At 34.5% G+C, this 24785-nt stretch overlaps 1 protein-coding gene across 1 annotated transcript in view; it reads left to right on the top strand.

Annotated features, from left to right (window-relative positions):
• The window catches only part of GPR137C (G protein-coupled receptor 137C), a 55307-nt gene that overhangs the window by 12062 nt on the left and 18460 nt on the right, over positions 1 to 24785 (top strand). Inside the window, exons 2-3 of the mRNA XM_082384856.1 lie at positions 18555 to 18598; positions 20140 to 20368. Of these exons, the coding sequence (XP_082240982.1) occupies positions 18555 to 18598; positions 20140 to 20368 (273 nt within the window). The remainder of the gene's footprint in view (positions 1 to 18554; positions 18599 to 20139; positions 20369 to 24785) is intronic.

Raw genomic sequence — 24785 nt, 5'->3', positions numbered from 1 at the left:
TAGCCATTGTGCTGAAGGTTCAGCCATTGCAACAAGGTAAGGAAAAAAAGACAAACATTAGAAAGAAAGAAGTAAAATTGTCTTTATTTGTAGGTGACATGATTGAGGAAAAAATTTTAATGAACCTACAAAAATCAACTAGAGCTAATAAGTGAATTTAAGAAGTTTGCAGGATAAAACTATTTCATATACTAGCAGAAAACAATTGAAAAAAGAAATATAAAAACAATTCCATTTATGATAGTGCCCCACCCCAAATTAAAATATTTATGAATAAATGTAATAATATATGTGCAAGATCTTTACAATGAAAACTACTGAGAGAAATTAAAGAAGACCTAAGTAAATGGCAAAAATACCCTGGAAGACCCATTATTTTTAAGATGTCACTTCTCCCCTCAATTGATACATACATTCAATGCAATCCCAATTAAAATATTAGCAGGATTTTTTGGTAGCAGTGGCCAAGATTATTTTTAAATGTATGTGGAAATACAAAGCATTTAGAATAGCGGAAACAATTTTGCAAAAGAAAACCAAAGTTGGATGATCACACTACCTGATTTCAAGACTTCCTGTAAAGCTATAGTAATTGAGACATTGTAATACTAGGGGAAAGATAGACATATAGATCAATGGAGAAGAAATGAGAATGCAGAATTGGACCCACACATACATAGTCAATAGACATTTTACAAAGGTGCCCACGTAATTGAGTGAGGAAACGAACATTTTTTTCAATAAGTGGTTCTGAAATAATTGGGTATCCATATGGGGAAGAATGAATACTGATTCTTACGTCACACCATACTTAGAAATCTACTTGCTATGGATCATAGACCTAAATGTAAAAGCTAAAACTCGTAGAAGAAAATCTTCATTACTTTGTAGGAGCCAAACATTTCTTAGGAAACAAAAAGCATGAACCAAAATTGACAAACAAGACTTTATCAAAATAAAAGCTTGTTTTTTGCAAAACAGATAATGATTTGCAGCACATGTATCTGGCAAAGTACTTGTATCCAGAATATATGAAGAACTCTTACAACTCAACAGTAAGAGAATCCAATAAATATGGGCAAAATATTTTAACAGACACTTCACAAAAGAAGATGTATGCGTGGCCAAGAAGCACACGAAAAGATGCTCATGATCATTAGTCATCAGGAAAATGAGAATTACAACAATGAGATACCATTAAATATTGACTAGACAGACTAAAATTAAAAAGATTATACCAAGTATTGACAAAGATGTGTATTAATAAAAAAATATACCCTGATGATAGGAATATAAAGTTTTACAACCACTTTGGAAAGCAGTTGGACAGTTTTTGAAAAGTGAAACGTCATAAAATAGCTGTTGAAGTCCTAGAGGCCCAAGAGAAACAAAAGCATATGTCCATACAAAAACTTGAATGTGAATGTTCGTAGTAGCTTTATTCACAATGGCCCAAAACTGAAATTAACCCAAATATCCATAAAGAGCAAAGGGATAGACAAAATATGGTATATCCATACAAACAGGTATACTTTGCAGTAAGAAAGGAACGTGCTAGTGATAAACACAACAACATGGATGTATCTAAAAAATCAGTATGTAGAATGAAAGAAGCCAGACAAAAATGAGCTCACACTATGTCATTACATTTATATTAAATTTTAGAAAACTCAGGCTAACCTATAGTCACAAAAAGCGGATTACCTATTGCTTGGGGCCTGGGGCAGGATGAAATTTAGTGGGTGTGGAAAGATTATTTGATTGCAATGGTGGTTTCACAGGTTGCAAAAGTATGACAAAACTCATCAAATTGTACACCCACATACATATATTATACCTCAATGAAATTGATTCCCCCTGCAAAAACAAAAACAAACAAACAAAAAGAGTGCAGAGGTTTGAAATATAATCTGAGAATAAAACCTAAAGTGAGGAAGAATGTAAAAAGTATAGCCCCGTCACTTAGCAGCTCTGTGTAACTTCATAAAGTTATGTTGGTAAATGACATAACCTCTCTATGCCTATTTCCTCATTTATAAAAATGAGAATAATAATAGTACTTACCTCATAGAATCATTGTGAGGAGTGAAGTATATAATTCACATAAAATCTTTAGAGTGGTATCTGCCAAATGGTGTTGATCGTTAGCTATTAATATTAAATTTCAAGGGCTTCCCTGGTGGCGCAGTGGTTGAGAATCCGCCTGCTAATGCAGGGGACACGGGTTCGAGCCCTGGTCTGGGAAGATCCCACATGCCACGGAGCAACTAAGCCCGTGTGCCACAACTACTGAGCCTGCACATCTGGAGCCTGTGCTCCGCAACAAGAGAGGCCGCGATAGTGAGAGGCCTGCGCACTGCCATGAAGAGTGGCCCCTGCTTGCCACAATTAGAGAAAGCCCTCGCACAGAAACAAAGACCCAACACAGCCAAAAATAAATAAATTAATTAATTAATTGAAAAAAAAATTTAAATTTCAAAAAATTGGGATTTCTTATAGACTATGTTCTCTCACCCCCAAATAACTCTTTGAATTCAGTAACAGAAATAAGGTGTGAAAGTTTATTTAGAAGAATTTTAAACACTTATGAACACATGGGTAAAGGATGTAATCACAGTGAAATTTAGAAAATACTTAGAATATGATAATAAAAATACTACATATCAGAACTTTATATGAAGCAGCTAAACTGGCACACAAGTAAATCTGGAACTTTAAATGTTTACATTAGAAAAGAAGAGCCTGAAATTTAGCAAGTTAAGTAAGCATCCAATTTTATGTTAAAAAAAAAAAAAAGATAAACCCAAAGGAAACAAGCAGAAGGAAATTAATGTAGAGATTAATAAAATAGAAAACATAATAATAAAGAGGCTTAACAAAACGAAGAGCTACCTCATACTTTTTGTTCATGGTCAAATTTCTTCAGGGGTGACCATGTACGTACTCACCATCTTCTCACTTCCCCAGCCACTCTAATCTCCTTTGCCCCATCACTCTACCAAAAGAGCTGTTGCCTAAGGCTCACAGTGACCTTCCTATCAACAAGTTCATTAGACAGTTTTCAATCCTCACCCAGGTTCATCTCTCAGCAGCAATTGACTCCATATTTTTCTCTATAACACTTCCACTGGCTAGCACACTGTCCTGGATTTGTTTTTTTTTTTTTTTTTTTTTTACTACCTTGCTTGCTTCTTCTCATGCTCATCTGCCTCTGCCTTGCCCTCAGAGGTTGAAGTTTCTCAAGACCTAAGCCTAGGTCCCTTGCTCCTGCCAAGTGATTGCATCCACATTCTTGGTATCGTACCACTTAAAAGCAGATGACTCACATACACATATCTATGATCCTAACACAGACTCTGAGCTCTCGCTTTCTATATTCTACACCTATTTGACATCTCTTCAAGGATATCTGAAGCCCTCAGATTCAGCATATCCATATCCAACATATTCAACTGAGCTCAGAATCTTTCCTCCTCCCTCCCCCACTCTACACCTATTTTCCCCAAAACCTCACCTTCCTCTTTTCTTCCCCATTTCAGTGACTGGCATTGCTATCCATGTATTTACGTAGTTCAGAAACCTATGAGTCATTGATGCTGCCTTCTCTCTCATATCTCACATTCACCCCATTACCAAATCCTGTCTGTTACCTCCTAACATCTCTTAAGTCCATTCACTTCTTCCCATCCACAATGCCTGGTGCCTGCTACCATCTATTGCCTAGTCTATGGCAGTTAGCCTCTTAATTGCTGTGTCTATATCCTCTGGGTCTCACTCAAAAAGAGTGCGTCCTTTAAAACAGGGGTCCCAAACTCAAAGGCCTAGAGGGCCCTGGATATTACCATCTGAGAGATAATAGGGAATGGTGGTGACTATGGTGTGCTAGAGAGCATATATCTAAAGAGGGCACTACATTAATTCAGTTCCAGCTGTGAGATGACATTGACAAATCATCTGATTTTTCAAGAGAAATCAGAAATTTGGATTTTTTTAATAGGAAATCTACTTTTTAAATAATGGAATTGAAGTATTGTTTAAAAAAAAAAATACCATAGGCTAACACTGGTTAAGCCAAACAAAACATTTTGTGGATCAGATCCAACCCATAGGCTACTAATTTGTATTTCCTTCTCCTCCCTCTTTTGTTTTTTCTGTATTATCTTCCTTAGAGGAATAAAACAAATCAACACCATATTTTCTTTATAATGTCCGTATAACAAAGCTAAATTACATTTAATACCCATCAACATTAGTTAAAATGAACTCTGAGTAATTTACACCTTAACTTATGGGAAGTTTATGTTGTTCTAAGTTTGACCAAATATAAAGAAAGTACCATACATCCCGTTGTGATATACCATCAATGTCTGCCTCGCTCTACTATACTATATACATTGCTTTAGGTCAGCCATTATTGTACATTTGTTTTGAAGGAAATTTTGCATGCTCTTCAGTATCTAATACTGTTATATGTGTGATCAGTGCTTAATGACTTGGATGGTTGAGCAAATTCATGGTAAAGTAAAGGAGTTTAAAAGAAATATTTCCTTCTCTTCCTCCACACAAATAAAATCAGAATCTAACTTAGCGAAGTAGAACTTCGCATCTAACTTGTTTTAAATAAAGACAAACTTCTATAAATTAGATGTCATTGTTATCTTTTTATTTTAACTTTGTTGAGGGGTCTGTTTAAGTAGTATAATTTCATCAATAGTCCTGAACTAGAATTCTGAGAATATGAGTTCTGGTCCAAATCCTGTTCTACTTGGCTAATTGGTATTTGTCAAATCACTACTTTTCTGGGCCAGTTGTTTAATTTGTAAAGTGGTTAGTCTCAGTGATATCTAAGAAACCTATAGTTCTCATAGTCTGACACTGATAAAGCATCTAGAATTTGAGGGTTTCTTTAAAAAATCTCTTCTTACTTTATGACCTAGTTCTGAAATCTAATACAGTGTCTGTGAATGCTACCTCTGAGATATGAATGCCAATTTTTAAATTACACATATCATGTTAAAACCAAAGTTGTTTAGGACATAAATATTTAAATATTTAGAATCATCTGCTTTCTAAAATAAGGTGTAGCTGTATATTTCAAATCTGTATGTTCTAACTTTTAACAAAAATTCAATTACAGCTGCCATTTTTCATTAGCACGTTGATCACATGCTACAATTGTTTTTCAGCTTTAATCTCTCAGTATAAAAATGCTTAAGTAATATTTTCTTAAACTTTTGTGCTCTTTCCTCAGCTATTGTGTAGGACTTTGTCCAGTTGCTGATCAAGCCACCTAGGCTGGTTTGAGGTGATACTGTGTACTCTAGGGAACTTTTCTGTCATACCATGGAATTAGCAGGTTTTAAGCTAATGTGAATGATCATCATCACTGATTATGTTCAAACTGTTACTATCCTTAAGAAATCTAGATGGAAAGAAAGTAAGCAGTGTTCCTTCTGCTTTTTTCTCCCTTGGGATATTCTATTACTTCTTCTGATACATTCTGCCCTTTTTTTCCCCACCATTATCTGTCAGAACGATATTCTCCAATGACTCTGGCTCTCTGTCTTTATCTTTACAAAAAGCAATTCTGCTATCTTCCTAGTTTGAAAAGCATGAAAGGTTTTATGAAAATCAGTAATATACAATGGGGGATTTTTTGTTGGAAAAACTTTTTAAAGGATAGCACAGTTTCAGCCCAAATACAATTTAGATTAGTTTCCTAACAATTCTAAATCCATAATGTATGAGACTCTTAGTTCAGAAATAAATTCTTTATATTCCTTAATATAAGATATGTTAAATTTTCTTCAGAGCTGTGCATAGTAAACTAATGAGCAATCCATAGTAACCTGTTATATTTCAGGGTGATTTTCAATAATGAAAGCTCACAAATTTTCCTCCTTACTTATAAAATTAATACTTCATTCCTTAAAAAATAGTTATTTATGCTTTTTTAAAAAAAGTATATTTTTTAAAAAATATACTTCTAGTTAAGTAAAGGGTATGGTAAAAGTACTTGATAGTCTGCAAAACAACACAAAATGAAGGTGTTAAACTGCTTCTAGATCATTATATTTTACTAAACTGATCATTTGGTTTCTGAATATATTTTTCTTGGGCATGTTAATTCTGCAAATCTTGAACAACTAACAAATAGTTGCAGTAACATATATATGACACTACTATTAATAAAGCAGTATTTGTCACCCTAAAAAGGAAGGAATTAACTTGAACTATGTACCATCAAAGATCTAAATGTACAAACGTATCAAAGAAAATCAGGATCCCTATGAGCCTTGAATTAGGAGTCAGGACACCTGGGTTTTAATCCTTTCAATTTCCTGTGTATTCCTAGACAATCCACTTAATCTCTAAAGCACAGCTTTATTTATAAAATTAAGTTATTGAATTAAATCTCTAAGGTTTCTCTTAGTCCAGGAGAAACCGGGACAAGTTTCCAGTTGTTCTATCCCAGCAGAGTCTTACGGACAGTGCTTATTCTCCTAGCAACAATATGTGACAACACCTATGAAGTATTGCCAACCAGGAGTGCTCACCTAAGACATGCTGTCCAGGTTTTTTACTGGGGATCAGTCAGATAGGCATGGAGCATCTCCCTGGCAGACTTTAATTACTCAGTCTCCAACCTCTTCAAAGGTCAAAATGATACCAAATGGCCTAGGTCACATTAATCACATGTTAGCATAAATTATGGTGGACACATGGCCACCATAAATCACATTGTTAGCATAAATTATTTGGTATGGCCCAAGGCCCCAGGTAAACAAAGGCATTTTTATCAGGCAAGATATTCCAAGGATTCAGAAATATCTTCCAAGAGCTAGGCAAGAGCCAGATCTTTCTGTGGAATGTGCAGGGTTTAGACAACTCAGGCCTGCTGAGTTAATCCTTTGCTGCATACTTTTCAGTGAAGTAATCCTCTAGAGCCTTCTTGAGAAAGGGTGCTTGGTGAGCAATTTCTGGGGGCTTTTCATGTCAAATATTTTTTGCTCTACTGTCATATTTGATTGATAGTTTATAGAATTTTAGGTTGGAGATAATTTTCCCTGAGGATTTTTAAGGTGTTGCTCCACTTCCAGTGTTGTTATTGAAGCTTGAAAGCCATTCTGATTCTTGATCCTTTCTATGTGAATTGTTTTTTTCTTTACTGAAAACTATTAGATTTTTCTTTGACCCTAGTGTTCTGAAATGATGTCTCTTCACGTGGGTCTGTTTTCTATCCATTTTGCTGGGCATTGAACATGCCCTTTTAATTCAGTCACATGTATCCTTTAGTTTAGGGAAACATTCTTGAATTTTTCATTGATTTTCTCCCCTCCTTTGTTTCTGTTCTCTCCTTCTGGAACTCCTAACATTTGGATGTTGGACATCCAAACAGACCTTTTTCTTACCTCTTCTGTCCTATTTTTCATCTGTCTTTTGTCTCTACTTTTTTTAGGGAGATTCCCCCAACTTCTAGCCCTTCTCTTGACATTTTAATTTCTACTAGCTTGTTTAATTTCTATAAGCTCTTTTTTTCCCTCTGAACTTCTTTTTATTAACAGCATCTTGTTTTTGTTTCATGAGTGCAATATTTTATCTCTCTGATTCTATTAATGATAGCATTGTTTGTTTAGTTTTTTCTTTATAGTTTTCTTTTTTCTATTAGTTTGCTGTGATCTCTATCTTTCATTGAAAACTTTTGAGCTATCTGGTTATCCTTGGCTGTCTGTTCATAATTAAGAGTGGAAGCTCTAAGCATGTGGGTGAGGCATGTACACACTAGGTGATCTGGCTGGACGATTTGTTAGGGAACCTATGATGCTGGTATACTTAGGTCTTTCCTCTTGGGCCACTCAGATTTCTCTGGGGGAAAAGTATTCTAATCCTTTAGAGAATAAAAGTGTAGTTTATAACACTTTGAGAACCTAGTCAGGGAAGAGGGTTTGGGCATGGGAGAATCCCTTTACTTGGTGTTCATTACTAATCTCCCTGTTTTTTGGAATGGTGCCAAACTATCAACTGTGCCTGCCATCTAACTCTTACTCCAGGCCAGAATAGCCTCTTCAGAGAATAAACACCCAGATATATGGCAGAATGAATAAGTGGCATTTCAGGGCATGGACTAGGGAAAGAGATTTAGGGATCTAACTGCTCTTAAACAGCTTTTATCTACCCCTGTTTTAGCCTCTTCCACCTCTCAGTTCCAGTGATACTTGGTTCTCTTGGTTCCTGAACCTTTTGAAGATTTTGAAATATTTATCAGGTTGGTTCTCAGTCCTCCTCACTACTGGCTTGGGATTCATCACATTTTGTTGATGATCCCTAAGACCACCCTCAGCCTCAGTGATTTGCTAGAAGGACTTACAGTTGTTATACTCATGGTTACAGTTTGTTACAGTTCATGGATAGGGTAAAATCAGCAAAGGGAAAAGACACATGGAGTGAGGTCCAGAGGAAACCAGGAACAAGCTTCCAAGAGTCCTCTCCCAGTAGGGCCACAGGATATGCTTAATTCCTTCCATAATGAGTTGTGACAACACGTGAAATGTTACTTACCAAGGAAGCTCATTAGAAACTCAGTGCCAAAGTTTTTTATTGGGGCTTAGTCATGTAAGCACTCTTTGCCCAACACCAAAATTCCAGACTTCCATAAGGAAAGCAGGTGTTGTGTATAAACCATATTGTTTGCACAAAAAGCTTAAGCACAATGAAATACATTTATCATTTAGGGAATGGTGAGAATCTTCCCAAAAATCCAAGTTCCCAAATGCCAGCCAAGTACTAGCCTTACAAGCAGGCTTTTCTAAGGATAGCAGTCTCAGGCATACTATATTAACTCTTTTCTGCACACATATCCATCTGTTTTCTAGCTTCCAGCACTTTGTTATTGTATCCTTTCCCATTCTACTCACATTTATGGGTTTATATCTTTTAAGAAAATCCCTTTGCTATTGTTTTAGTGGAGTTTCAGGTGAGGACAATTAGACATGTATCTTCAGTATTAACCTGGAATTTTATTAAATTGTAAATCAAAACACCCCACTTTAATTGTGTAAAATCATTTTTAAGCAAGTTGAGAGAAAACAGACTAAGCAAACAGAAGAAACTTTAAATTTAAAAAAAGATGTTAGTATCCTTAGGGAGTGACAAAAAGAGATTGTATCCTCTGTATCCTAGAAAGAAGAGGCTGCTGTAAAGAAAAAATATTTAGAAGATTTAAAAAAAGGAGTTTTTAAAAAATGAAATATAGGATAGGCATTGAAAGAGAACATCTGAGAAAAGTCTGGCTACTCACCTTATAGCTAAGGCATATAAAAGCTTCATTTTTTAAATATGCAGCACTAGCAATGACAAGCTTGGGAATGGTGCTCTGCTCTCCATAGGAACTTAAATTGAGATGGAAACTAAGGAAAATTCTTCTGTGAAAGAAATCTACATAGTTGGAAATATATGCCTATATATTCAGAATGGGGAAGAGACTTTGTTCACCCCAATTTATTTTTGCATCAATTCCAAAGTTTATATAGATATGTTCTCCAATAAAGTTTCTATTTCAAATCAACAAACATGGGAAAATTGACTTGACAAAAAGAAATTGTATAGAAAAGCACCCATTCTATAGGTATTTCATTATCTACTGTCTCCAAGCATGGTTCTGAATGCCATGGGGGACAGTAAATGATATATAGCTCCATGGTGACTCTTCCTCAAATCTTGGGATACCTGTATTAACTAAACTTATATTAGATAACATTCAGAAATAAAATATATTTATCATACTCTCATCTTTCTTCCCTTTACTTGAAGAACTAAATAGGGAGACAAAAGATGAGAGTCTGAATTATAAAATAACAAAATCATTTCAGATCACTCATAAATAGGTTAAATATTTTAAAATAAAATAAGTTTGCTAGTGATAACAGTGTTTTAAATCTTCATTAATTCAAAAATTATAAACCGATATTTTCTAAATTAGGGACTACCAGTTTGTAGGTAGGGAAAAAGGTAGGTTATATGATGAAAAACATTTGATATCCATCAACCCATATAATTGTTCATAATTTTAGAATAAAGAATAATATCCTTCTAAAATAGCCCATTTAAATTCTAAAATTTGTGTGGAAATGCAAAAGACCCCAAATAGCCAAAGTAATCTTGAGAAAGAAGAACAGAGCTGGAGATATGCTCCTGACTTCAGACTATACTACAAAGCTAAGTCATCAAAACAGTCTATCACTGGCACAAAAACAGACTCATAGATGAATGGAACAGAATAAAGAGCCCAGAAATAAACCCATGCACTTATGGTCAATTAATCTAGGACAAAAGAGGCAAGAATATACAATGGGGAAAAGACAAGTCTCTTCAATAAGTGGTGTGGGAAAAATGAACAGCTACATGTAAAAGAATGAAATTAGAACATATTCTCACACCATATACAAAAATAAACTCAAGATGGATTAAAGACCAGAAGCCATAAAACTCCTAGAAGAAAACATAGGCAGAACACTCTTTAACCTGAATCATAGCCATATTTTTTTGGATCTAAGGCAAAGAAAACAAACACAAAAATAAACAAATGGGACCCAATCAAACATAAAAGCTTTTGTATAGCAAAGGAAACCATCAACAAAACAAAAAGACAACCTACTGAATGGGAGAAAATATTTGCAGATATGACCAATAAGGGGTTAATATCCAAAACAGAAACAGCTCATTCAACTCAACATCAGTAAAAACAAACAACCTCATTAAAATATGGGCAGAAGACCTAAACAGACATTTTTCCATAGAAGACATATAGATGGCCAACAGGCACTAGTCATCAGAGAAATGCAAATCAAAACCACATTGAAATATCACCTCACACCTGTTAGAATGGCTATCATCAAAAAGACCACAAATAAATGTTGGTGAGGATGTGGAGAAAAAGGAACCCTTATACACTGTTGGTGGGAGTGTAAATTGGTGCAACCACTATGGAAAACAGTATGGAGTTTCCTTAAAAACTAAAGATAAAGCTACCATATGATCAAGCAATTCCACTCTTGGGTTTATATCTGAAGAAAGTGAAAACACTAATTCAAAAAGATACATGCACCCCAATGTTCATAGCAGCATCATTTACAATAGCCAAAATATGGAAACAACCTAAGTGTCCATCAACAGATAAATGGATAAAGAAGATGTGGTATACACATACAGTGAAGTACTACTCAGCCATAAAAATAGGATGAAATTTTACCATTTGCAACAACATGGATGTACTTGGAGGGTATTATGCTCAGTAAAATAAGTCAGACAGAGAAAGACAAATACCATATGTTATCATTTGTATGTGGAATCTAAAAAATAAATGAATGAATATAACAAAACAGAAACAGACTCACGGATATAGAGAACAAACTAGTGGTTACTGGGGAGAGAGGGTAGAGGGGGTATTAAGATAAGGGTATTAAGAAGTACAGACTCCTATGTACACAGTACATAAACTGCAAGGATATATTATACAACACAAGGAATATGGCCAATATTTTATAATAACTTTAAATGGAGTATAATTTACTAAAAATTTTTGAATCACTATGTTGTACACCTGAAACTAATATAATCAAATATACTTCAGTTTTTTTAAATGTTTAATTAAAAAATAAAATAAAATGGCCCATTTATTCATTTTTTCTGATACTAAGAAAGACCTGGAAATATATGGCCCCTCTGACATAAATTGACATCAGCCAATCATTTACATGTGTGCTATTTACCATTCTAAACTTCTGGAAATCTACATAAAGTACATGTTTACTGTGCTTCATGAACTATCATTCACTGTCTTAACATCTTAACAAATGATAATTGCTTGACATTTTTTATATTAATTTTGTTTACCTAGCATCATGTCCTGTTAGCTATATTCTACAAAATACTTGGAATCTACTAATATCAGGTCATCATTTTTAACCTTATTATAATCTCAATGTGATTGAAGCACCTGGTTGTGTTTATATGATGCATTGTAACATTCTGCAAATCTGGGACGACTGCTGACCTTTAATTCTTTCCTTGTTCAGCTCAACTCCCTCTCACACTCATTATTTATCCCATCCCATGACCTTTTAGATTACACTTTCTACCCTGTCCCCATTCTCTTCTTCATTTGAACCTTTTAAATGCCTTCACTGAAATCTAGCTTTTTCCAGACAACCCTTTGTAAACACCCCATCTCAATTTGTGGGAAGAACAGTTAGCCTGTTTTATGTTTCCCAGTACTCCTTCTGATGTTATACCATCATCATCTCTCTTAAACCCATGCCATCTGATTAGGTCATCACTGGCTATAATAATAACTTCCACTTTCCTGGATGAATCATCACTTTCTTTCTCCTGGCCTTGTCTCTTGAACATCTATAGATGTTCTTCAAAGCCCATATTGATAATGCATCCAATGTCTCTCAATTCAGTGGCTTCTCAGAGCTCTAAAACCCTCCATTTCTATTTGAGCTACTCAACAGCATGACCACACCTTGAATCAACTCTTGAAAATGAAGCAATTCTTTCCAACCAGTTTCTTCTCTTTCCCCTTATACATCTGGAATTCATCCCTTTATGTTTTTTACCCTCATCCTAACCTTTACTCACTTTGCCCCTTTTGTTTCCCCACTCCATTAGCTTCTTTTTGATGTTATTTGCATTTAGAACCTATGGTCAGTCTAGTATTCCTCATCCCTTGACTTTGCTGTGCCGATGTGGTTCACTCACCCACTTTTTCTTTCTCTACAATAGCTCCACATGTCTAAATAGTTCTAAATTTTTGCTTGACAAATGCAGTGTAGTTATTTGAACTTTTTATAATGGCATCTTTTTTTTCTGTTAGACTGTTTCAATTTTCAAATTAGGAACCCTTACTGACCACATATACTGTCAACTGCCTAACTTTAACTGGACCTCTCTGCTTCTCAATATAATCTTTAATAGCCCTTCTATTCATGTGTTCCAAATGTTTTCCATATTCCAAGGGCTTAAATCTAACATCCCTTCTGAGGATATGACCTTGCCTCCTACTTTACTAGAAAAGAATAGAATCCATCTGCCAAATTCTCTCATCCATCTTCTTTACATCAAAATGTTGTGTCTATGCTACATCCCCATTTCTTTCTTTTTTTTTAATGAATTAGTTCCATCCTTTCCCCCCCCTTTTTTTTTTAATTTTTATTTATTTATTTATTTATTTTTGGCTGTGTTGGGTCTTCGTTTCTGTGCGTGGGCTTCCTCTAGTTGCGGCGAGCGGGGGCCACTCTTCATCGCGGTGCACAGGCCTCTCACTATCGCGGCCTCTCTTGCTGCGGAGCACAGGCTCCAGACGCGCAGGCTCAGTAGTTGTGGCTCACGGGCCCAGTTGCTCCGCGGCATGTGGGATCTTCCCTGACCAGGGCTCGAACCCGTGTCCCCTGCATTGGCAGGCGGATTCTCAACCACTGCACCACCAGGGAAGCCTCCCATTTCTTATTCTAGCAAAGAGGGGTTTGTAGATTATTTTAAATTTTCTGTGCAGACCTCCAAGTTTTTTTTCAACTATCTTTTCTACCCTCTTGACTCAATAGTATGTGTTTTCCTTTTCAGGGCTGACCTGCCTCACCTAGAGCCTTCTTTAACAATTGAACTCTCCTTTCCTCACTCCCACTCTCCTCCATTTACCATTTCACTCCCTCTAGTTCATTTTCGATCAGCAGATTATTAAATCAGAAACTGTGAAAGTCTGGGATTTTACCCTACTTGAAAGCTGACAGGTTAGCCTGCCACAGTTTTATAATACATATACCAACAGAAAACAGAAGACCCATGGGTCAGAGAAAAAGACCATTTATTACTCATGGCAAAAAAACAAAAAGCAACCAAAGCGATGTTTTGAATCAAGTGCCCAAGCCCAATTCCTGTAAGGCAACACAGTGAGAGCCAGATGTTACCTGTGTATGCAGCAAGGTGTGTTACAGGAGAGAAACCCCAAAATGAGGAAGACAGACAGACCTTATCTTTACTCTGGAATGTAAGCAAATCTCCACCAAGGAGAGAGAGGAAGACTTTACTCCCCTGGAATATCTCCAGGGAGGGAAATGTTCTCTATATTATACCAGTCAGGAGACAGATCTTCCCTCTGACCCTAAGGTAGACACTATCTCTAATTTTCAAGGATGTTTGCTGTGCAAACCCCTTGCATAGTAGAAAACCTGGCATGCAGAAACCTGCAATATTCCAATACATGATTTCCAATACAAATTTTCCTTTTCTTATCTCCTATCTTCAAATATATCTCATATAGTCTGTGCTTACTGCCTTTGTCATCTTACTTCCTTGCATTTTTTCCTGTCATTCCCCTGAAAACTATTCTCTTCAAGATACCTCAATCAAATGGTTGTTTCTTAATTATTCTTGACTTTTTGCAGAATTTAACAAAGGCTGAACTTTCTTCCTTTCACCTCTAAACTACTCCACTGCTGTGACTAGTCTGATTCTTAAGTCTGTGTCCTTTGCTCATCTCTCTTTTCTTCACTTTTTGGGCTTTTTCATTTTGACTATTAAATGTGAACATATCACAGGTTGATTTCTCATTCTACATTTGTTCCCCCAAATATATTCTACTTTGAGTTGCAGCTGTCACCTCTGTAGGTGATTGTGATTTACTTCTTATATTCCAAAACTCACCTGCCATCTCTATTTCTGCCTATATCTAATAAATTTTAAAACTAAGAATCAATTCTATGACCTGACTTTTTAAAATTGTTGTTAGTGGGACTTTCATTCTATCAGTTCTTTAGATTCAAAACCTGAGAATGAGATTGCGTGGACTCACTCAAATGCAACAGTCTTTTAACTGGAATTCTTTATGCCATTCTAATCCATTGTCTACACTGTCACCTAAGAAATCACTTGAGCATAAAATAATATTACAGAGTTTGTGGGAGTTAAGGTCTAATCCTTTGACATTTTTATACAAGGTCTCCGTGATTGGACGACTGCTTTCCCCCTTCAGTTTCTGCTTGTGCTGTATTTCCCATACTCGCCCACACCACAACAAGATGCCAAAGTACTTGCTTTGACCTAAATTCACTGCTCATTTATTCAAACATTTTCTGAACCTACTGTGAACCAGGTATCATGCTGGGCACTGGGGCTATACATATGAGTAAGTTACAGTCTCTCTTAAGAGGGGAATAAAAATGTAAATAAATGCCATAAAGTATGATTTGTAATGCAGGGATACAGAGTGGTTTCCCTCTTCCTAAGGCACTTAAGGTGACAACATAAAAAATGACATAGAATAAGGTGTTGAAGGATGAGTTTGAATTTGCTCTATGACCATGAAATCATATTTCAGGTAAAGTAAAAGCATGTACAGAGGCACGGAGATGTGAAATTAAACCCCTTATTTGAAAGTTGTAAATAATTCATAATGAGCAGACCATAAGATTGAAGACGAGGATAAAAGGATATAATGATGGGAAGGTGGAACTAGGTGATAAAAGACCTTTTCTGTATCAAAGGAGTATGGGCTTTTTCCCGGAATAGTATGATCAGATTTACTTTTTTAAAAGAAGGTGTTCCATCATAATAATAATTTGTTCAGGCAAGAATGATTGATAGATGCTAAAACTAGCACATGGAAGTTTGATGAATAAAAGATATTTACTAGTCTCTGAATACCTCTCCACATGATACTCATTACAGTGGGAAAAACAGTAACTTAACCATGGAGAAACCTGGTAGATACCATCTTAACCAATGATCAAAGTTAACATCACAGTACCAGGACAAATCAACATCAGGAACCTCATGATATAATGCACTGAGAAGAATGCAGCACCATCATTTCTGTGGTATTCCTACCAAAACGCAAATTCTGAATCTAATCATGAGGAAACATCTGATAAACCCAGTGAGAAGCATTCTACAAAATCACTGGTCTGAACTCTTTAAAACTGAATATCATGAAAGACAACGGGGAAAAATGACAATTAAGGGATTAAATATACATGAAATCTATGTGTAATCTTGGATTTTTCCCTCCCGTAAATGGCATTTTGGGGACCAAATGGCAAAAATCTGAATAAGGTCTGCAGATTAGATAATGGTGTTTTATCAGCATCCAGTTTTATGATTTTTATAATCATACTGATTATATAAGAGAATTTCTTTTTTAAGGAAGTATACATTGAAATATTTAGAGGTAAAGGGGCATCACATATGCAACTTACTCTCAAATGATTTTTTAAATCATATATAGAACATGTTCATGTATAGGACATGTTTATAGCAGCATTATTCACAGTATCCAAAAGGTAGAAGCTACTCAGGTGATCATCAGTGGATGAATGTTTAAACAAAATATGATATGTACATAAAATGGAATATTATTCAGCCTTAAAAGGAAGGAAATTCTGACACATCTACATGTATGATGTCATGGATGAACCTTGAAGACATTATGCTGAGTGAAATAAGCCAGTCACAAAAGGACAAATATTGTATAATTTTCCTTATATGAGGTACCTAGAGTAGCCAAATTCATAGAGACAGAAATTAGAATGGTGGTTGCCAGAGGCTGGAGGGGAGAGGAATAAGGAGTTATTGTTCGATGGATACAGAGTTTCAATTTGGGAGGATGAAAAAGTTTTGGAGATGGTTGATGGTGATGGTTGCACAACAATGTGAATGTACTCAGTGCAACGAAACTGTTCACTTAAAAATGGGTTAAATTGTAGTTTTATGTCATATATATTTTAGTACAATTTTTAGGTAAAAATATAACATGTAGAGAGGCGAGAATAAAGGAAAAATAGCAAAATGAATAGTTATCTTCTAAAGATACAGATGGAGTTAAGAATGGAAGCAGAGAGACCAAGTAAAAGGCTATATAGTAGTAAAGACAAAGAAAACAGATGTATCTGAGGATGATTTAAGTGGTACAATTTGAGATTAATAGGGCAGTATTTTAGAATCCTCTATCACATCTAGCTTGTTAACCAAAATACAATAGATATGAGTAGACGCACAGGCTGCTATCTTTGCCTGAGCATTTACCTGTCTAACACTCATTTATCCTTCATAACTTGACTCAAATGTGACTTCTCTAAGTCCTGCCTGCCTGACCCTTTACACAGTCTCTCTTCTTTCCCCTTACCTCTCACCATTTCCTGTAATGAATTAGTCTATCTCCCTTAGCTGTTGTGGTAGCATCTTTTGCATTGATGACATAATGTTTCAAAATAGTTGGTTTATCTCTTTCTTCCATATACTGAGCTCCTTGAGGGCAGAAACAGTTACTGTATGTATGAATCCATGGTACCCTTCATAGTGTGTGCTCAGTAACTGTTTGAATGAAATCAGTAAGTTATTGAGTACTTACACTGTTTTCCTTTATAATGTTCTGTACTTGCCTCTTTCTTTCCAGGCCCCCCCACACCCCACTCAAAGTTCATACTCTATTTCAGTAGTCTTGTAATTAGTCTTTCAACTTCTAGTCTGAAGTTTCTCTGCAGTTGCCTTACGTTGATGCCAGATTAATGAAATTCTGTGATTTGGAGTGCTTACATAAAAACCCTCCATATCTTCCCATTATCTAAATAATAAAGTCCATATTCACCAGTTAGGAATTGAGACCTTCCACAGTATGTTTTCAGAAGTTACCATGTTTATTTCAAATTCTACTTAACCTACCTGCTTAACTTTATTCATCAAATATTTGAGGACCTGCCTTTTGCAAGGCTTTATGAAGAAAGTAACTTTACTAAATATGATCTCATCTTTGTGTTCATTTTTTGTTCCCTTCTTTCTTTTTACTATTTTATTTCATCTTAGGGATAAATAATATTGGGAGAACACTCACCCATATTCATATTTAAGTAAGTTGTTCCATTTTAAGACAAAACATGAGTGCTATAATGAAGTTTAGAATAGGTGGCAAGCCATCCTGCCCATTGTCTGGCTTATTTGCAAAACAGAAACAGACTCACAGACTTAGAGAACGAACTTATGGTTACCAAGGGGAAGGGTAGCAGGGAGGGATAGTTAGGGAGTTTGGGATTGACATGTACACACTGCTATATTTAAAATGGATAACCAACAAGGACCTACTGTATAGCACAGGGAACTCTGATTGATATTCTGTAATAATCTAAATGGGAAAAGAATTTGAAAAAAAAATAGATGCATGTATATGTATAACTGAATCACTTTGCTGTACACCTGAAACTAACACAACATTGTTAATCAACTATACTCCAATGTAAAAAATAAGTTCAATAAATGTTTAAACTGAATTAATTCTGTTTAAAAATATAGAAATTTAAGATTATACCATAGAAAGTTATTAATTTATTATATTAAACCTTTGGAAATCTGACTATTTTTTCTTCAGCGTAGTTCAACTGTTAACTTTTGAGTTTTGCTTGCTATCTATTATTTGTTGTATCACTTTGAAACACAAAATCAAAACAAATTTAAGAATACTATATTACATGTGTTTTCAAAACTTTCTTTCTGTACTCTCTTTATAGGTTATATGTAAAGTCAGATGTGCAACTGAACTTGACAAACACAAGTAAGTTTCATGAGTAGCAAGATCTATATTTTTTTTCACAGTACACTTCTCAAGGTAGAAGGGCTTTGTAGTTGAGGGTGCCTTAGCAGTTTTATAGAAGATCAAGTAGTTAGATTAGTTCATAGGAAGTGAATTGAGTAATCTGGTCTTTCCCCTTCAGCAGTATTGCTGCCAAACACCTTTTTTTGCTGCTCTGTCACTGGCCCACTTCAGATGTCAGATGTTTTAGTACTGTTTCATAGGGTCCACAAATACTCAAGATAGATTATGCTGTTTAGAGTAAGAATATATAGTACAGTTCCATGAAATAAGTAATATTTCAGTACTGATTCACCTCAAAAATGAGATTGCTAAACCTGGGAATCAGAAGCCTTGGGTTTCAGACCAATTCTCCCACAAACTTGCCAGCTATGCAACTCATCTAACCTCTTGGTGCTTTGTTTCCTAAACTACTATAATCCCCTGGATGCATGGATAATTTCAAGGTCCATTTTGGGTTTCAAAGTATATAATTTTTGTTTTTAGTATTTAATCTGAGAGAATATTAAGATCTAAACTTCTCAAACTAAAATCTTTGTACCTTGCATGTATACTTAATAAAGATTGCTTGTTACAGATTACACATTACCTTCAATTTTTCCTTGTGTAAATTACTCCCAAAGGCAAACAACATTTTATGATTCCCACTATTGAAAGTGACCAAAATGGAAGATATTAGAATGGCAAATAAATTTCTAGATCATGTTAATTTGGGGTATAAATGTATTTGAACTAGGATTACTTTCATACAGGAAGCTGTTCCAGCTACTTGATACAGACAGCCACACCTTACCTGAAGAGTTTAAAAATTAGAGGTGGTCCAATTTTTCTTAGGGGGAAGTGGTTAAGCATTTTACTTTGGGAGTAGTTCTGTATGCATAGTAAATATGCAACTTTATAAGAAGATGAGGTATTGATGAGTGTGTGAAACTCTACATATATTGTCCCTATGTTCCTCTTCAGTCTTGTTTGAAAGAAATGTTTGCTATAGATAATCAGATGTTCATAAAACTGAACATTGTTTAAAACACATTTCCCTTACCTCTTAAAGTTAATATTAGTGGTCAATTTAAATTTATATACTGTATATTAATTTTCCAAGCAAATTATAAAAACCTGATAATTCTTAGAATGGAAAGGTCAATGAAAATATGCTCAGCAGTTAACAAAAATGAAAAATTCAGGATTACTTGAATTAATGTTAAAATAGTCCAATATTATTCTTCCTGGTAGAGACAACTGAATTCAAGTCCACATGAGATTATTTTTAAATTAGTGCTTTAGAATCTCATGCCATTTTTAAATGGCTTAGATACTAATTTCATAATGGCAAAAATATCCCAAGTAACTCCGAGTAATTATTAAATTTATATTTAATGAAATTACAAGCAGTTTAAACTGAAGGAATTATTGTACTTAAAGTAAGTACACACTAACTCAGTATTAAGTTTAATTTCTCATTAGTTTTATAAACAGCTAATAAACTCATTTTTTTCTTTCAGAATTCTGTTGCATTTGGGCTTTATATTGGCAAGCCTTCTCTTTTTAGTGGTGAACTTGACTTGTGCCATGCTAGTCCACGGAGATGTCCCAGAAAATCAGTTGAAATGGACTGTGTTTGTTCGAGCATTAATTAACGATAGCCTGTTTATTCTTTGTGCCATCTCTTTAGTTAGTTACATATGCAAAATTACAAAAATGTCATCAGCAAATGTCTACCTCGAATCAAAGGTAAGTATAGTTCTTAAATTTATACTTGAAAATCTAACTTCAAATCTTCATCCTATGAACCATATTTTAAGGGAAATTTTATAATTCTTTAAAAAGCATTCGAATGTCAGGTACATTTTTGAGCATGAAAGAATGATCACAAGAAATTAAAAGGTATTCAAAACTTAGCCCTTACAAAACAATGTTTTTTTTAAAAAAAGAAGCTCATCATGAGCATATTGTATTTTCTATGACTTATATCCTCTACACTGGAGGCTAATTAAATGATATAAACCAGAATTTATACGAATGTATCACAAATAGTCTAATATACAAAGCCATACTAACAACTTAAGATTTCATCAGTAAGGGTGACAGTATTGCCATTAAACAAATTTACCTCATCATGTCTATTCGTGTTTGGGTTAGCAATGTTAAGATGTCATATTGGTAAAGGGGTGTTTATTTGTATAAAGGTTTAGAAAATGTTACTTCACCCCATAATATGAAGTCCCTATGACATTTGAAACAGCTAGTCATGTAACTAAATTTATAAATGCCTTGCTTCTCCCTTTCCTTATACTTTAGGTCAGTAAACAAAAGCCAGTGTTAACCTATTAACAGAAAACCATGAATGTTTCTACTGTTGTTGATTGACAGTGTGGTTGAGTGATGAATCAGTGTCCCAGTGTATGTATGGCATTGGATGTGGGGTATAGATGTATGGATATTGGCTCATAGCCCATCGCAGGCTGAGTTCCTCATCTATGCCTCCAGAGTGGCGTTGGGCTCGTTGGGCTTATGCATACATACAAGCTTGCTTTAATGTGGCCTCATTGCCTATTCACTGAAGATAAACAAGATAGCATCTTAAACAGAACAGTCTTATGAAATATTTTTAGACTTCTGTATTGTTATTATCCTTAATATAATCCTGCTGAAGTTAATTAAATGCATGGTAATTAACTTGTCCTTTAAGTTTACGTGGAGATGTTACCTTTATTTTTTAAACATATATCAGTAGAAATATAAATATAGAAGTAAAAATAGAAATAGAGGAGAGAGAGAGAGCCAGATAGACAGACAGACTTACTTTCAACCCATTAATCTCACCTGGAAAATTATTTTATTCAACTTCTAAACTTTTACTTCCTAAAAGTTAAATATTTTAGCTAACTCTGGCTTCAGTTTCAGTGTTAAGAATAATGCACTCACTGTTGTGGTGCATAACCTTTTGGTGTTATGAGGTAACACCAAAGCAACAGCACCTTTTCATAGTGTGATAACATCACCATAGAATCCATACCTCTTGTTGTCTAGTGATAAAGCATACATAGATGTGGTTGAATTTAAAGAGCTTCTTTTCTGAATACCTAGCAACTTTCTAAGTTTGGTTTTACTCACTCTGATATAGAAAATTCTCTGAATAGAGTTAAGTTGCCAGTCTCAGGAGGGAAGTTCATCTGATAACTCCTCCAGAATTATTTCAGATACCTTCCCCTTGCTATCATATGAAAGGTATTAAATTTAAAAGGTACATGGATTCAGAATTCTCTAGGAACGCTACAGAGAAACATGTTCAAATACATACCTATAAAGGTAAATATAATATGAGATATTAGATTATTTGTATTATATGTTCTGTAGTTCTTGGTCTTCCTAATTAGGTTATAAACTTCTTTATTCAAATAGTACGTCATCTTGCTTTCACATTCTCTTTGTAAAATCACTAGGCTCATTTTTGTGTTTTGACTTCTATAACAACATATAGTCATGGCCATTTCTTTTATTCAATCAACAAATGTCTGTTGAGCATTTATATCCTCCACTTTCAAACTGACCTTGTTTCTTGCTATCTCTCAGAGAGTTTCCGTAAAGTTCAGACTTCAGTCTGTTTTTCTCTTTATTCTTCCTTCCTTCTTCTACATATTTGGTGATAATGAGATCCTCCATGATTTGTCTCAACCAATCTTACCTACCTTATTTCTAAATGGCACAGAGTATGCTTCCCTGTCTGTATATCCTTAGGCCGTTTCATCTTACAGGAATGTTTTTCCCTCCCAGTGCTCTATTCCTGTTTGTCCTTATCTTACCCAACTTTAAAGGCATAACTCTAATGTTACCCCTTTTTATGACCTCAATTTGGTCCCTTCTCCTCCATCTCCAGAATAAAATTCAGAAATAACTCTCTATCTGAATTCTCTTAAATTTAATTTTATTCTTTTAGCAACTAGAACAGTGCTGTGATTGATTCTTTTTCAAAGTAGCAACTCTAACTTGTGTTTTAAATATTAGTTATTGTCAATTTGAATAGTTTATTTCTGCTCTTTCATTTTTTAATTTTTGTTACTTTGTTCCATATCTGTTCTTATATAGATACTTAATTTATTATTTTATAAACTAATAAAGGTATTAAGAGCAATATGTTTTCTCAAGTACTGCCTTGGCAGCTTTCCATAATATCGTTATATTATAGCAACATTCTTATTTAACAAAAACAAAGAAAATTTTCCATTTGGATTCCAGCCATGTCTCAAATACTACATATTTACACATCAGTGCGAATTAGACATTATCTCTACATATAGATAGATACTATCTCTACACTCCCTTTGGTGGAAAGTCTAAAATTCAGATATCTGTCCTCTTCAGGCCCCTTAACCTCCATAAGAAATTATCAGTTTTACCCTCTGCTTGATTGTCCATGCATACGAATGTGGCCTACTAAACAATGTAGAATTTCTGTACTCCAGATTCTTGTTAGAAAAAATTTACTATCAACTGTTAAATTCAGAGGCTTAATTGCTGGAAAAATTACCTGAAGGATGTACAGTCTGTCCATTTCCCTGTCTATTCCATATCTTCTCCTCTGCCCAATCCAGTTCATTACAGAGTTGTATTCTGAGACTCCATTGTACCCTGGATAGAATTGTCTTTCCCAACATATACTGTGACATTCTGCTTTGGCCTACGTCAAGAAATATGTACGAAATTCTTGTAAGAAACATTTATCTTAAAGTCTCTATTATGTTGTTAAGGATATTGTCCATACAATCAATGTTCCCTAGAAAAGATCTTTTCCTCCAATTCAGTACTAGGTAAAACATTATTGATTAAATTCTTCTTTTCCCTGGCTACTATGCTGTTCAGAGGCAAATATGTGACTCACCTTTATAGCAATCGTAGATGACCTTATGATACTCATTTTTGATTCTGGGTCTACCTCTAGTTTCATCTCACTTTCTTACCCCACCTCCACACATTCCTATGTTTATTTTTTATTCTGTGTGTATCTCTGTAACTACTTCAAACTCTCTTTTGCAATGAGGGTGATATAAATAAAAAATGGGATTGGATATACTTTGGGATATGTTTATATCTCTTTTTCAGGTATATTGATTTTTTAATTAATATGAAAAGACCTTAGTGAGAGACAGTATATCATAGTGATTAAGAGCTGGAAACCTGGGGTCAGAGAGATAAGGATCTAAATAAATCCCATCTCTCCTGCTCATTGGCTGTATGGCATTGCACAAGTAACAGTACATCTAAGCGTCACTCTCCTGATCTGTAAAATGGAAATAATGACAGTATTGATCTCGTAGATTGTTTGAGGGTAAAAGTAGTACCTATCTTATAAAGGTGTTATAAGAATGAAATTAAAATGCATATAAAGTGTTTAGTATAATACCTCGCACTTGGGAATGTGCTAACTTATAAATGTTAGCCATTATTATCCTAATGTGTACTAAGGGATGGTAATGTAGCTTCAGGAAGTTCTTGAATACCTGAAATTGTTGGCAAATTGTTTCTGGAGACAGATCCTATATATGTAATCAAATTCTCAAAAGGAATAGTGTAAAAGAATAAGGATTACTGAAGAACAGGATCTCTCTTTTAAATAATTTATTGTAATTTTATTTGACTCTATTTATATCCCATCCCACACAGATTTTGTAAGGGTTGAAGTCTCTGATAGATTACATTTCATTGTTTAACTCATTTTTCTTAGAAATTTTTGGAACATGTATTGTTGAAATTATGTAATGGCCTTTTTATTTGTTTTTTTTTCTTTTCTTGATATTAGCTTTTAAGTTTTTGTCTATTGCTGACATTTCAAGTGTGTCTCATTAACTTTAAACAAAATATTATAGAGTTTCTTTTTTTACAAACTCTTTATAGGATAAACAAATAGTTTTTATTTATTGATATGATTGTTTGTTGGTATTGGTCCTTTTTTCCCATTAAGGTTTTTTTATTGCTGTTTGCTTTGCCATTATTTGTATGATTTCTGTGGTATATTTGAATTTATTTACTTTTATCAGAATTATAATATAACTTTTAACATTAAAATGCATACAATATAATTATTTTTATTCTAATATTCCTTTCCATTTTAGAAAAAAATAAGCATATTTGTAAGACTATAGGAGACATA

Source organism: Balaenoptera borealis (genome assembly GCF_965194805.1).
Source record: "Balaenoptera borealis genome assembly, chromosome: 3".
Classification (NCBI taxonomy): Eukaryota; Metazoa; Chordata; class Mammalia; order Artiodactyla; family Balaenopteridae; genus Balaenoptera; species Balaenoptera borealis.
The sequence above is the reverse complement of the archived record's forward strand: the minus strand, read 5'-3'. Positions and strand labels throughout refer to the sequence as shown.